Source organism: Callionymus lyra, chromosome 6 (assembly GCF_982586985.1).
Source record: "Callionymus lyra chromosome 6, fCalLyr1.hap1.1, whole genome shotgun sequence".
NCBI classification, from domain to species: Eukaryota; Metazoa; Chordata; class Actinopteri; order Syngnathiformes; family Callionymidae; genus Callionymus; species Callionymus lyra.
The window spans coordinates 10,507,013-10,521,079 of NC_141823.1; the positions used below are offsets into that span (position 1 = coordinate 10,507,013).

A 14,067-nucleotide genomic window follows, 5' to 3' on the forward strand; every position below is an offset into this window, starting at 1 on the left:
TACTTAAACATATTCAAATATTTAAATACATTTAAGTTTGCACCTTAAAATGATGAAATAATAATAATAATAGCAATAATAACAACTGCTGTTGTTCTTTTCCATGATAATACATACATACAATACATATGATGGATTTTTTTTAATTTAATATAAATTAATCATAACATTTATGGAGTTCAATATTCAGGCATAAACAAAATGTGTGTGGGGGGGGGAAGACCTAACCTGCATTAGGATTAAAAGGTGACTCTTAATTATCACTAGTGTGTTTGCAGAGTATGTGTGAAGTTGTGTGTCCGTTTGAGCGACAGGTTTCCCTCGCCTCTTACCCAGGGTAGCTGGGCCAGGCTCCAACGCTCTGCTATAATAGTGATAAGAAAGCAAAAGCAAAACCCTGTGAACCTAGTGAGTCAAGATTCAAATCAGTGAAGGAAACATGACGATGGCTGACACACGACTCCTTATAGACATAAACATTTGATGACATAATCAAGCAGGATCTAGAAAAGCTCATATCAAAGTAACACGAGTCACGAATGCAGGGAAAAACTCCAACCATTCTCAGTGTCATCGTGAAATTTTCACTTTCAATTCCTGAACAGGTTTGTCAAGTTTCTGACAAAAAAATGAGGTTGAATGTTGGCACAGCGGTGCTGCTTTTATTAGAACACATCTCTACCGCACAAAAAATTGAGCATGTTACGATGAAAATAAATAGTAGGAAATAAGTTTATAGAGTGTTTAACTCGGTCAACTCTGTGCTAGTCGACCGCCAGAGACTCGGAGCGACGCGTGCCTTCCTTCGAGTACCACTAGCTTAAAAAAAACACCTTTCAGGTTAACACTTCTTAAGCCGAGCCTCGAAAAAACAACTCAAGTCGTTGATCAGAAGATGAGTCTTGATTCCCGCGCCGCCATCTCCTGCCTCTCTTCGGAGCTGAGCTCGTTGTTCCTCAACCTGCAGCAAGAAGAATGAAGATTATCCACTCTGTGTGTGTGTGTGTGTGTGTGTGTGTGTGTGTGCGTGCGTGCGTGCCTGCGTGCGTGCGTGCGTGCGTGCGTGCGTGCGTGCGTGCGTGTGTGTGTGTGTGTGTGTGTGTGTGTGTGTGTGCCATACCTACCATACTGACTTGACTTTAGTGTTTTCTTGTAAAGCTTCTATCAGACATTCAACTCCTGATCTGGTGATGTGGTTTTCCGTCAACCTTGAGAGGGAATATCGGAGATCATATTTAATTTATTTGCTCAACCCCTTGTGTTATATCAGGGTCAAGGTGACCCAGAGGTTCGAGAACAAATGTATTGTGGTATCCCTTGTGTTGTCTCGGTGTCAAGGTGATCCAGAGGTTCGAGAACAAATGTGTTTGTGGTATCCCTTGTGTTGTCTTGGTGTCAAGGTGATCCAGAGATTCGAGAACAAATGTGTTTGTGGTATCCCTTGTGTTGTCTCGGTGTCAAGGTGACCCAGAGGCCTGAAAACAAATGTGTTTGTGGTATCCCTTTTGTTGTCTCGGGGTCAAGGTGACCCGGAGGCCCGAGAACAAATGTGTTGTGGTATCCCTTGTGTTGTCTCAGGGTCAAGGTGACCCGGAGGTTCGAGAACAAATGTATTATGGTATCCCTTGTGTTGTCTCAGGGTCAAGGTGAACGACCTCCACCACTGATGTATGTATTTATGAAAGCCAGGGAGGTTGTTTACCTTGACCTAGAGGCAACACAAGGGATACCACAAACACATTTGTTTCCGGGCCTTATTATTAAAAAAATATATTTAAGATTTTAACCAAATCACATGGTAAGCATGAAGCAAGAAGGCTGTCCCTTGCCTCTCGCCCTAAGCAGCTGGGATAGACTCAAGATTCCCACATTTAGAATAAGGTGTTCAGCGAAAGAAGAAATAAGAATGAACGAAAGATGAGGATCCTTGATGGAAATCCTATTATCTTAGAATGGTGCCAGCTTGAATTGGTGTCAGAAAAAAGTATTGGAAATGAAAAATTTCCAATTGAAAATAAAAAGTTGGATATAACTTTTTTGCCTGCTACATTTTCTAAGTAATTAAAACCTTTTTTTTTTTTTAAACCAATATTTTATCTTTCTTTTTCAAGATCAAAGGTCTCAGTTGATTAAGTTTAAACCAGTTTTGCAAACAAAACAAATGTATGTGAGGTTTGTTTCCGGGGCCACCGGGTCACCTTGACCCAGAGGTAACTCTACGTTAAAGACCTGCTCAGAGGACGACAGGTGGAGTCGTACTCACCAGAGCTCCTCCAGTGACGAGCAGTTCTTGATGACTTTGGCGAGAGAACAAGCTCCTGAGCTGCCGATGTCGTTTCCAACCAAACTGCACGAGAAACCACAGCGTTCAACGACATTCTTCTGCTTTAAATGCAGCCTTCTGATTGGCCCATACAAACAATACAATTAGCATAAGCAAGTTACCCTTTTACACTTGTTACTACAACAACTTGGAACTATTAACATTATTGTGTTTGTCTTGTGTGTTTAATATTTTGTGTTGCTAGTTAATCCCCTCTTATTCGAAGATGGGCATCAAGTTATGGATCTGATGAGGCTTCATGAAGCTTCACGAAGAAGTATCACGATACAGGGGAAACATTATGATACGAATAAGTAAGTAAGTTTTATTTGTAAAGTGCCGGTCATGGACAAGGGTCAGAAGGCACATAAACAACATAACAAAACACTTTTAAAAACACATATTTATAAACTTGAAAAAAACAGTAGTAAAAAATATATATATGTATTATTTATAGTATAGCACAATTCACTTTTAACTACATGTCCAAACATCAGCTTTAAAAGCTGCTGTAGTCGAATGTATCCTCACGTCCTCAGTCATCGACGGGATCTTAGAGGATTTTATTGTTGTTTTAGCTGCAGAGGATGTAATGACTACTGCCACCTAGCGGTCTGAAGTTTAATTGCAACACAAATATGAACAAACCAATAGTTAATTAAAAATAAATTAATGTATTTCAAACATTTTATTGAAATATAAACCGTAAAAGAAAAATTAAAAAAAACATTTGTCACGCTAAGAGTTGTGATGGAAAAGTTACTTTCACAAGTAAAAAAAAAAAGAAAAGAAAATTCAACATAAAATAAACCTAAATAAAATATCTATAAACATTAAATTTAAAAAATAACTTAAATTATCTCAAGGGGCAACTTTTTTTTTTATACAAAAAAGACAAAGAAAAAGAACTGAAGAAAGTTATATTTTATGTTAGATATTAATAAACACAAAATAAAATAGCTATATGTATAAACTTTCTCCCCACGTCTGCTCTGTATCCTTCAAGACTTGCCTGAGCCACACCAGAGTCTTGCTGTTCTCCAGGGCCTCAGCGAAAGCCTGAGCGCCGTCGTCGCCCACTTTGTTGCCCCAGAATCTGCGAACACATGAGTGTGTGTGTGTGCTGTCAATGAACCACACTGGGTCAGAGACCAATAGATTTTCTCACCCCAAATACTTCAGCGAGGGGTTACAACTCAGTCCCTCGGCCAACTTCCTGGCCCCGACCCCCGTGATGTGATTGTTTCCTATTCTGAAAGTGAAACACAAAGAGTGAGTTGTTCGGAAAATATTTGATAACATCTTTGAACTTGTTTCAAGCTCAAGTGACGGATCGGTTTCATGTGAGTTGTTCTTCTTCACTATGACATAATCGTTTACAGAAGTGATGCGTATGTAGAAATTGCATGTGGAGTAAAGTTCATCGTCAAGTTCATTAGGATTCAAATCCTGTCTCGACTTTACAGTGATCACAGAATCACATGTTATCTCTCAGTCTTTACAAATACTTAGTGGATGATGAGAAGAATGAAGAAGAAACAGAGGATGATGATGATGTTGAGAATGAAAAGTAAGATCAAGCAGAAGATGATCATTCCTATGATGGTGTAGAAGATGAAAGAGATATATATATATATTGTGATGTTAATGATGAATATAAAGAAGGATGAATAGATGATGATGATAAGGAAGAAAGACGTAATGATGATGATGATGATGACGATAAGGAAGAAAGACGTAGTGATGATGATGATGATGACGATGATGTTGATGATGATGATGATGATAAGGAAGAAAGACGTAATGATGATGATGATGATGATGATGATGATGATGATGATAAGGAAGAAAGACGTAATGATGATGATGATGATGATAAGGAAGAAAGACGTAATGATGATGATGACGATAAGGAAGAAAGACGTAATGATAATGATGATGATGATGATGACGATGATGTTGATGATGATGATGATGATAAGGAAGAAAGACGTAATGATGATGATGATGATGATGATGATGATGATGATGATGATAAGGAAGAAAGACGTAATGATGATGATGATGATGATAAGGAAGAAAGACGTAATGATGATGATGATGATGACGATAAGGAAGAAAGACGTAATGATAATGATGATGATGATGATGACGATGATGTTGATGATGATGATGATGATAAGGAAGAAAGACGTAATGATGATGATGATGATGATGATGATGATGATGATGATGATGATGATGATGATGATGATGATGATAAGGAAGAAAGACGTAATGATGATGATGATGATGATGATGATAAGGAAGAAAGACGTAATGATGATGATGATGATGATAAAGAGGAAGAAAGACGTAATGATGATGATGATGATGATAAAGAGGACGATCATGATGATGAAAAATTTGAATATTTTGGTTAAGATAAGGTAGAAAAAGATGGTGATCATGATTTAGATGAAGATGTAGATGATGATGAAGAAGAAGAACGTAATGATTAAGAGAAGGAAGAAGATGATGGAGAACATGATGATGAAGTAGATGATGAAGATGAAGATAATGATGAAGAATAATAACAATAATGAAGATAAGGAAGAGGAAGATAAGGAAGAAGAAGATGATGATGAAGAAGAATATGATGATGATGATGATGATGATGATGATGATGATGATGATGGACATAATGATAAAAATAAGGAAGAAGACGACGATGATGAGGATGACGATGACGATGGCGGACATAATGATAAAGATTAGGAAGATGATAAAGATGATGATGGACATAATGATAAAGATAAGGAAGATGATGATGATGATGATGATGGACATAATGATGATAAAGATAAGAAAGATTATGATGATGATAAGGAAGATGATGATGATGATGATGATGATGATGATGATAAAGATAAGGAAGAAAATGATGAAGTTGATAATGATAAAAAAGAGGAAAATAATGATGATGATGATGATGATGATGAAAAATGATGATGAAAAATTTGAATATGTTGGTGAAGATAAGGTAGAAAAAGATGGTGATCATGATTTAGATGAAGATGTAGATGATGATGAAGAAGAAGAACGTAATGATTAAGAGAAGGAAGAAGATGATGGAGAACATGATGATGAAGTAGATGATGAAGATGAAGATAATGATGAAGAATAATAACAATAATGAAGATAAGGAAGAGGAAGATAAGGAAGAAGAAGATGATGATGAAGAAGAATATGATGATGATGATGATGAAGATGATGATGATGATGATGATGATGATGATGATGATGATGGACATAATGATAAAAATAAGGAAGAAGACGACGATGATGAGGATGACGATGACGATGGCGGACATAATGATAAAGATTAGGAAGATGATAAAGATGATGATGGACATAATGATAAAGATAAGGAAGATGATGATGATGATGATGATGGACATAATGATGATAAAGATAAGGAAGATTATGATGATGATAAGGAAGATGATGATGATGATGATGATGATGATGATGATGATGATGATGATGATGATGATGATGATGATGATGATGATGATGATGATGATGATGATGATAAAGATAAGGAAGAAAATGATGAAGTTGATCATGAGAAAGAAGAAGAGAAATAGATGAAGAAGAACAATGAGAATAGGAGGATGAAGAAGATGATGGTGACAATGAGAACGAAGAGAAAAGAGTTGCTAATAACAATGACGAAGAAGATGATGAGTATGAGGATGAGGATGAGGATGAGGATAAAGAGAAATAGATGAAGAAGAACCATACGAATAGGAAGAGGATGAAGAAGATGATGGTGACAATGAGAACGAAGAGAAATGAGTTGCTAATAACAATGACGAAGAAGATGATGAGGATGAGGATGAGGATGAGGATGAAGAGAAATAGATGAAGAAGAACAATACGAATAGGAAGAGGATGAAGAAGATGATGGTGAGGACGAAGAAAGAGTTAAACATCAACAAACTGACCTGATAGAGACAAAGTCCAGTTTGGTCTTCAGGAGATAAACGAAGTCTGACATGCAGGCGTCAGTTAGATTGTTGTTGAAGAGTCTGTCAGGAACAAGATCATCATCTTCAGTCCTGCATCATCTCAACACCGTCACTTCCAAACACTTACGCAATCTTCTTGAAGCTCTCACACTGCACTACCTTGGCGATGAGTTTTCTGATCCCATCGTCTGTGATGTTGTTGTTTCTGAGGCTGGAGACAAACAGGAAGTCACTCACAGACTCCTGCTGCTGTGATCATGTGATCATCGTACGTCGTGTTGGCGAAATAACTCAACATCTTAGAGTCACCTTCTGAATTCAACAAATAAAGGATGGGTACATTTGGGTTGCTCTGGATTACCATCTGGATCCACGAATCACTTAAAGAATCTGTCACTCTTCTTCCTCACTCACTTCAAGTCATGCCTTAATATCTTAAATGCTTGATTAAATGTAAAATTTTAATTTTACTATGCCATTTTATGTGATACACACATTCAATAATTTAATTAAAAAAACTGTTGTGGTGCCTTATTATTACTGAAACCTAATCCTGGGTAAGATAGAAATAACTGTGGTTTCGATGGATGGACGGATGGGTGGATGGACGGATGGATGGATGGATGGATGGATGGATGGATGGATGGATGGATGGATGGATGGATGGATGGATGGATGGACGGACGGACGGACGGACGGACGGACGGATGGATGGATGGATAGATGGTTATATGATTATTGGATGGACAGATGGTTGGATGGATGAATAGATTAATTGAATGGTGGATGATGAATGATGGATGATGTGATGGATGGATGGATGGATGGTTAGATGGACGAATAGATGTATGGATGGATGGATGGATGGATGGATGGATGGATGGATGGATGGATGGATGGATGGATGGATGGATGGATGGATGGATGATGGATGGATGGATGGATGGATGGATGGATGGATGGATGGATGTATGGATGGATGGATGTATGGATGGATGGATGGATGGATGGATGGATGGATGGATGGATGGATGGATGGATGGATGGATGGATGGACGGACGGACGGATGGAGGGATGGATGGATGTGATGGATGTATGGTTAGATGGACGAATAGATGTATGGATGGATGGATGAAGACACTTACTAGAGCGAGGTGCAAATGTGCATACAGGGCAGAAGCTGCTCCACACCAACATCACCCACAGAGTTGTTGTCCAGCTGGATTCCCACAGGGTTCTTCAGGTGCTGCAGCACATAGGCCAGGGCTGTGCATTCCATGGGGCCGATGTTGCAGTAGACCAGTTTCAAATGGTCCACCTCCAGCCTACAGATGGCGTCTTTGGCTATCTTGCTTTCCTGCATCTCATAGATGCACTTGATCAACCAGACGAACCCCGGCATGGCGTGCATGCTCTTCTTCTCCCCCTCCACGGGTTGCGGGATGGACTTGAAGTGATTCTGCATTCCTTTGGAGAGCGACTTGGACACTTGCTTGACCTTCCTTTCTACCACTTGACTGGAGCAGAACTGGAGCCAAAGACCCTGATGTCGCTGCGAGAGCAGTCCCGAGACAAAAGTGGCCGTGATCTGAAGGTTGGATGTTTCCGACGCCACCACTTCCGTCTCACACAGGCGGTTGTGCTGGTCCCGGGCCAGAAGGCAAGCGCTGAAGCATGCGCCTCCCGTCTCCTTCATGTCGAAGAGCATCGGGATGGTGGAGCGGTCGCTGTTGTTGGCTATGACGGCATAGAGAGCGGCGAAGAAACACTGCAGGGTCAGATGAGGGAACTCGTACCGTTTACTCCGACTGCAGGACATGCCGCTACTCTGTATAAGGAAACCCAATCGTATGTCGTTTTCCGAGACACTGCACGTGTCCAGCTCCCGGGCCGTGAAGACGAAACAGGAATTCTTAACCCCCTGAAAGGCGAGATGTCCGAGGTGCACGATTGCGTTCTTGTGTTCTTGTAACCACCTCGACCTGCTTCCCTGCGAGCTCTTGTGTTGTAGGAAATGCTGCAGGATCATCAGGTAAACGTCGGTGATGGTTTGAGGACTTCCGTCCCCACAGCCCAGCAGCTCTCTGTAGCACTTGGAGACGATCCAGCAAAGAACCGGACTGTGGCAAAGACCGAGCAACACGGTGTTTGCATTTAGAGAACCCAGAACTTTGGCCGCCACCAACGGGTCGCTGTGTTGCTTCCGCACGAAGCAATCGATGCCACTCGGGGAGAACCCTTTCAAGAGGACCTCCTTGCGAAGGTGCTTCTTCAACATGGGTCCCACGGCTTCCGGGCGACTCGTCACCACCTTCCGCACCCCCTTCATGAGCGACCCTTGGATGAGGTTGAAGAGCAGCACGTGGACAGGGGCGGACTGGGTTGGACAGCACACCCGGTGCTCGTCCGTGACGCTCTGCTTCAGTTCGTCGAGGCCATCGAACGTGAAGAGGACCAGTTGCGGGTAGTCCACGATGTACTGGAAGATCTCCTCCTGCTCCCGGTCGGGCCAGCAGCATTGCTGAAACAGCAGTTGCTTAACGGACATGTTCTCGTCCACTGCGTTCAACCTGCGGCAGCTGAAGGGGAACAGAAGGAGGTACTCGTTCAGGGCCTCATGTCTGGCCCAGAGCATGTGAAGGCGCTGGAGTAAGGTGCTCTTCCCGGAACCGGCGTCTCCGGAAACCAGCACAGCGTCCGCCTCCTCGTTCACGGTGCCGATGGCGCCGACGACGTCCTCCAGGGCCAAAGATTTACGCACGTCTGGGTTGTCCTGGGCGAGCTCCATCTGGCCCTCGGTGTAGATGTCGTCCAGCGACATATGGTCGGTTCCCCCGTAGGTGCTGAGGCAGCAGGACTGAGCCGACACCGAGCTGCACAGCTTTGAGCGGTACCTCAGGAACTCTGTCTCACAAAACACAGTCATGGAACATCACTTCAAATAAGGATGATATTCAGATAATACTAATATTAACATAATACTAACATAGAAGTATATCAGAACCCTCGGAATATGGAAAGGTTGAATTTAACATTTTAAATGTTGAATTTTAATTTTCTTTATTGAAATGTTGTTTTTAAGCATTTAATGTTATTTTTTTTATAACTAAATTCAACAATTTATTTTAATATCTTTAAATATAAAGTTTTTTGGTGAATTAAAAACTATATAAATAATATACGAAATGACTTGAAATATTTTCAATATTAATTTTTTTTTACACATATAATTTGAAAAATAATTTGTATTATTCAAAAATAAATGTTATATATTTTTACGATTATTATTTGTAGATTTTAAAATTCAATATAAACATGTTTAATATCATCGAACATTCAGCCAATCAGGGTGGCCCTATTACAGCGACATTTTATATTGAATTTAAAAGGCTATGAATTCAAAGAAACTAGGCTTAGACTGTTTATTTTTTAAATATTGAAATAAGAATATCAAACTCTATGTGAAAAAAAAAATTTGCGTTCATTTTTGAAAATGTTGTTTTTTTTGTTGTTGTTTTTTTTAATAAAAACGAATTCAAACTTAAAAAGTACAAATGATTGAATTCAATTTTAGTCCTTTTAAATGCTTACAAATTTTCATAAATGAAACCATTTCATATTTTTTTAGCGCTGATAAACTACTATAATCACCATCATGTATCAAGTCATGACTCGCAGGCCGAACCTCACCCCACCCGTGTTCACACCAGGATTAATCTAATACCTGCTGAAGGTTTGATCGAGTTCTTGCTCGACGATGAGTCTTGTTGTTCCTCCACGTACTTCAGGACGACCTGTGCGGCCGCTTCTCCTTTACTGCCCACCAGGTCCAGCAGACGCCTCGCCTGAAATCATACGACACCATATTATCACATTTATTTATGTAGCCATTAGCACGGAGGTCTGAAATTACTTTTTCTACAGTGACATGTTTGAGAGGCCAATGCAAGTATATCAGTGCCATCAGAAAATGGAAGTATTGGATTTAACATTTTCAAAGTTTTAACTTTTATAAAAAAAGGTTAAAAAATATATATGTATTTTTTTTAATAACTGATTAGACCTCCACCAGTGCATATGAAGCCATCGTTCACCTTGACTCTGGGACAACACAAGGGATACCACAAACATATTTGTTTTCCGGCCTTCGGGTCACCTTGACCCAGGCAACAAAAGGGTTCAAAAAAATGTAAATATTTTGAAAAATGTATTATTTATTTGTACACATAGAGTTAAATATTCTAATTTCAATAATTCAATAATAAATGTTCTATATTGAATATATTTAAATTTATACTTTATTAGTAAAATAGTACCAGCTTACTTCATCAACCTTTCGGCCAATCACGGTGGTTCTAATATATTAACATTTAAATCACGAATTTAAAAGGATACACTTAAAAAACATTGAATTTAGAACATTTATTTTATCTATTAGAATTTAAGAAAATATTTATTCTTTTTGTTAAATAAACACAAATCCAACCTTTTAATACGTACATTATGGAACTCAATTATCTTTCTCTTTTATTCAATCAATTATCAAATAAAATGTCTCTCTGTTCTTGTTCTTATTTTATTTTGATTTATTTTTTGTGAAAAATTGCTGTGGCTATTGGAAAAAAAACAATTTCCCAAAGGAGACCTCCTGAGGGATCAATAAAGTTCTACCTTACCTTACCTTACCTTATCTTAACAAAAGAAGCTTAAAAAACAAAGTTTCATTAATAAAAACTATTTTAAATTATACCAGTCAATAATCTGATGGCACTGATGAAAGAAAAGGTAAAATATAGGTTGTATCTTGTAAATAAGGGGTTGAAAAAGTTGTGTAATTCAATATGGTATTTAAAAAGAATGAATAAAATAAGGTCATTGAGGGTCAAGTGTGTTCATACCTGCTGTGAAGGTGTGTGTATCGACAGCTGAACCTGACTACAGTCCACGGGGGTGAAGTGACCCGCGCTGACCAGCGACTCCAGCGCCCCATCGACGCCGGTCTGCAGGCTGCTCACCAGGCTCGGCCTCAGGGTCAGCAGGCTCTGACCCGCTGACCCCTGGGCGGCCCCCGAGTCTCCCGGATCCGACCCGGCCCCGTCGAACCCCGCGCCCGCTCCCAGGGCTTCAGGAAGAACCTGTTTGAGGGCGCACAGGAAGAGCTCGCAGGCGCCCGCGCCCTTGACGTGGACCAGGTCCAGCAGCTTCCTGCCCTTCCCGTACAGGGTCCTGCCCGGAGCGTGGATGTCCTGGTACTCCTCCCTCAGCAGGAGGCCCCCGCCGCGGGCCAGCAGGAGGTCCAGGATCCGCTCCAGGGACTCGGCGGAGCCGCTGCTGCACAGCGCGTCCAGGATCTGGGTCCGGTGTCTCAGCAGGAGGTCCTCGACGCACATGGCACCATAGTCCGAGACATCCGTGGAGAACCGCGCGCCTGAGACCCCCAAACGCACCACGATCACTTCACGTGTAATGGGAGTCCAGGAGAACACACCCTCTCTTACCCGTCACTGGGTGAGACTCTGCTGCCTTCCTCTTCCTCATTCCAGCCAACAAATGAAAGTCGTTCCTCCAGCCAACAAAACAGTTGCGGGTTCAATTCCCATCAGGATTATTGTGTTGTTTATCTCAGAGGCAACAAAAAAACATGGAAGTGATGACAGAATCAAGTTTTACTTCTCGATATGGAACACAGTTGTCGGGAGATGTCGCAAGAGTGTGTTTCCAGTTTGATATGAAGCAAAAGCAGAAGTTAGATTAGTGACAAGAAGTGACGAAAGACGAGGAGTGGCCTCGCAGTTTGATGTGTCCGCCGCTAGAGGGAGCTGTCGCCACACAGGCTGAAAACATACTTTCAGCAGCGTCTTGATTTGTTTCATCTTATTGAAGGAAACAACAAATATCTTCAAGTCAGGCTTTAACTTGTGGTCGAGATCTTCCCTTGAAGATCTACCGGGAAGATATTTGGACTTTTAAGTTAAACAGATTTGAATTATTTAATTGTTGATATTATTTCAAGACGTGCAAGGCAATTGTGGCGACTTTTGTATCTTTTAAGTTTGTTTTTTTACTATTATTTTTAAAATTATATCATTTTTTAATTTAGACATAAAAACTTTTCTTTCTTACAGTATAGTTAAATACGAAACATATACAGTACAAGTCAGTTTGTCATGTATAATAACAATAAAGGCACAGTGAAAGTAAATAATTAAAACAAGATTATTTTATAGATTAAAAATGTCCTGTTTTTTAAGAAGATTGAGGAAAAAAACACTATAGTTTGGTATTATTTCATGTCCAATTTAGAATTTTGAAAATATATGAAATATATTTTAATAATCAAATAATAATCAAAACAATTAAATAGGTTAAACAGTATATTAGCATCATTTCATGTTTTCCAATAAGTGTCATTTTGACCTTTGGCATCTAAGTAATTGAATGGAACTATTTGTCCTAGTTAATATTGGATTTAGAATATTTATATTTATTTAAACATTATGGGAATGTTTTTCACAATATAGCTATTAAATGTCACTGATTTATTTTTTTAACTTCAAATACAGGCCATTACATTTATTTTCTGTCACAGTTTTCTTTTGATTTATAATACAATAAACTGTATATAAAATAAATGTCCATTCTTTATTTGCAATTAACCAACCGGCCGCTAGATGGCAGCATTCATTACGTCCTACGAAGCTATTAGAACAATAAAATCCTGTAAAATCATGGATTAGACTGAGGATGAGAGGATACAGTGACTCCAGCAGCCTTTAAAGCTGATGTTTGGACATATTTTGTTTTCAAAACAAATGAAAGCAGTTACGACTTCGTCAAGAGTCATGTGGTCTGTACCTTACCTTACCTTACCTTAAATTCTACAACACCAGAGTCAAGTACTGGACAATACTACAAATATATACTCGTTACTACAGTATCACGATATATCGTATCGTCTGGTTCTTGCCGATACAAACCCCTGGTGGCAGGTGTGACCTCCTCACCGTGAGAAGGTGACCTTCGATGCTAACGTCCCTGAAACGTTGTGTCTCGTAAACAAGACCCGGGAGAAGAACCTTCTCTTCAGGACCTCGGGCTGGTGTGTGTGGGTGCCGCCTGTCAATCACCCGCCAAGATTAAAGTTCACATCTCTTCATCAGGTGAAGTTGAAGCAAGTGGTTTTCGGGGGTGCTGAGCTGAAGGTTAGCCTCGCCCCCCTCACACACCCCGCTGCGCCCACGCCGTCTTCGATGGCTGCTACTTGTTGGACATTCATTATCAAACTCTGTTTGCTCCTTTCATGTGCGGCGCCGTGCAGCACTCAGCGTAAACTACAGAGGCGGCGTGCAGCTCGACATCTCGCCGTTCACTCTGTACCTTAAACAGCATGCTGCCACTTCAAAGCGCCGCCGCCGCCTTTCATGCTGCAGAGAGAAGAGCTCGAGACGATCCGCTCGCAACCGACGCAACTTTACACCGACCTGTTTTATTCATGGAGTCGTGCACCAGGTCCAGATGGTAACACGTGGACAGAAAAAAAAGTTGGAGGCTGGTTTAAACCAGCGGCGAGTGGTTTAAAACCAACGACAGATTGATCCGGTCTGACCTGCATGTTGACCCTTCATGGTGTGAATAAAAGGTCAAGTAGTTGTTGACACGTGCACTGTGAGGTCAGGGGAACACATGAGACAAAACTCTACAGTTTAACTGACATCATTTTTTTGTACAAA

At 40.4% G+C, this 14,067-nt stretch overlaps 1 protein-coding gene across 1 annotated transcript; it reads right to left on the bottom strand.

The window, feature by feature from the left end:
• Nucleotides 1–603: 603 nt before the first annotated feature.
• nod2 (nucleotide-binding oligomerization domain containing 2) lies at nt 604–12,022 on the bottom strand. The gene is made up of 11 exons (XM_087793532.1): nt 11,836–12,022; nt 11,236–11,765; nt 10,062–10,182; nt 7,483–9,241; nt 6,464–6,547; nt 6,313–6,396; nt 3,492–3,575; nt 3,336–3,419; nt 2,264–2,347; nt 1,125–1,208; nt 604–961 (listed from the first exon to the last, which is right to left on the bottom strand). The coding sequence occupies exons 1-11, from the start codon at nt 11,873–11,875 to the stop codon at nt 889–891; spliced, it is 3,027 nt and encodes a 1,008-aa protein (XP_087649658.1). The 5' UTR covers nt 11,876–12,022; the 3' UTR covers nt 604–888.
• Between the last annotated feature and the right edge of the window lie 2,045 nt (nt 12,023–14,067).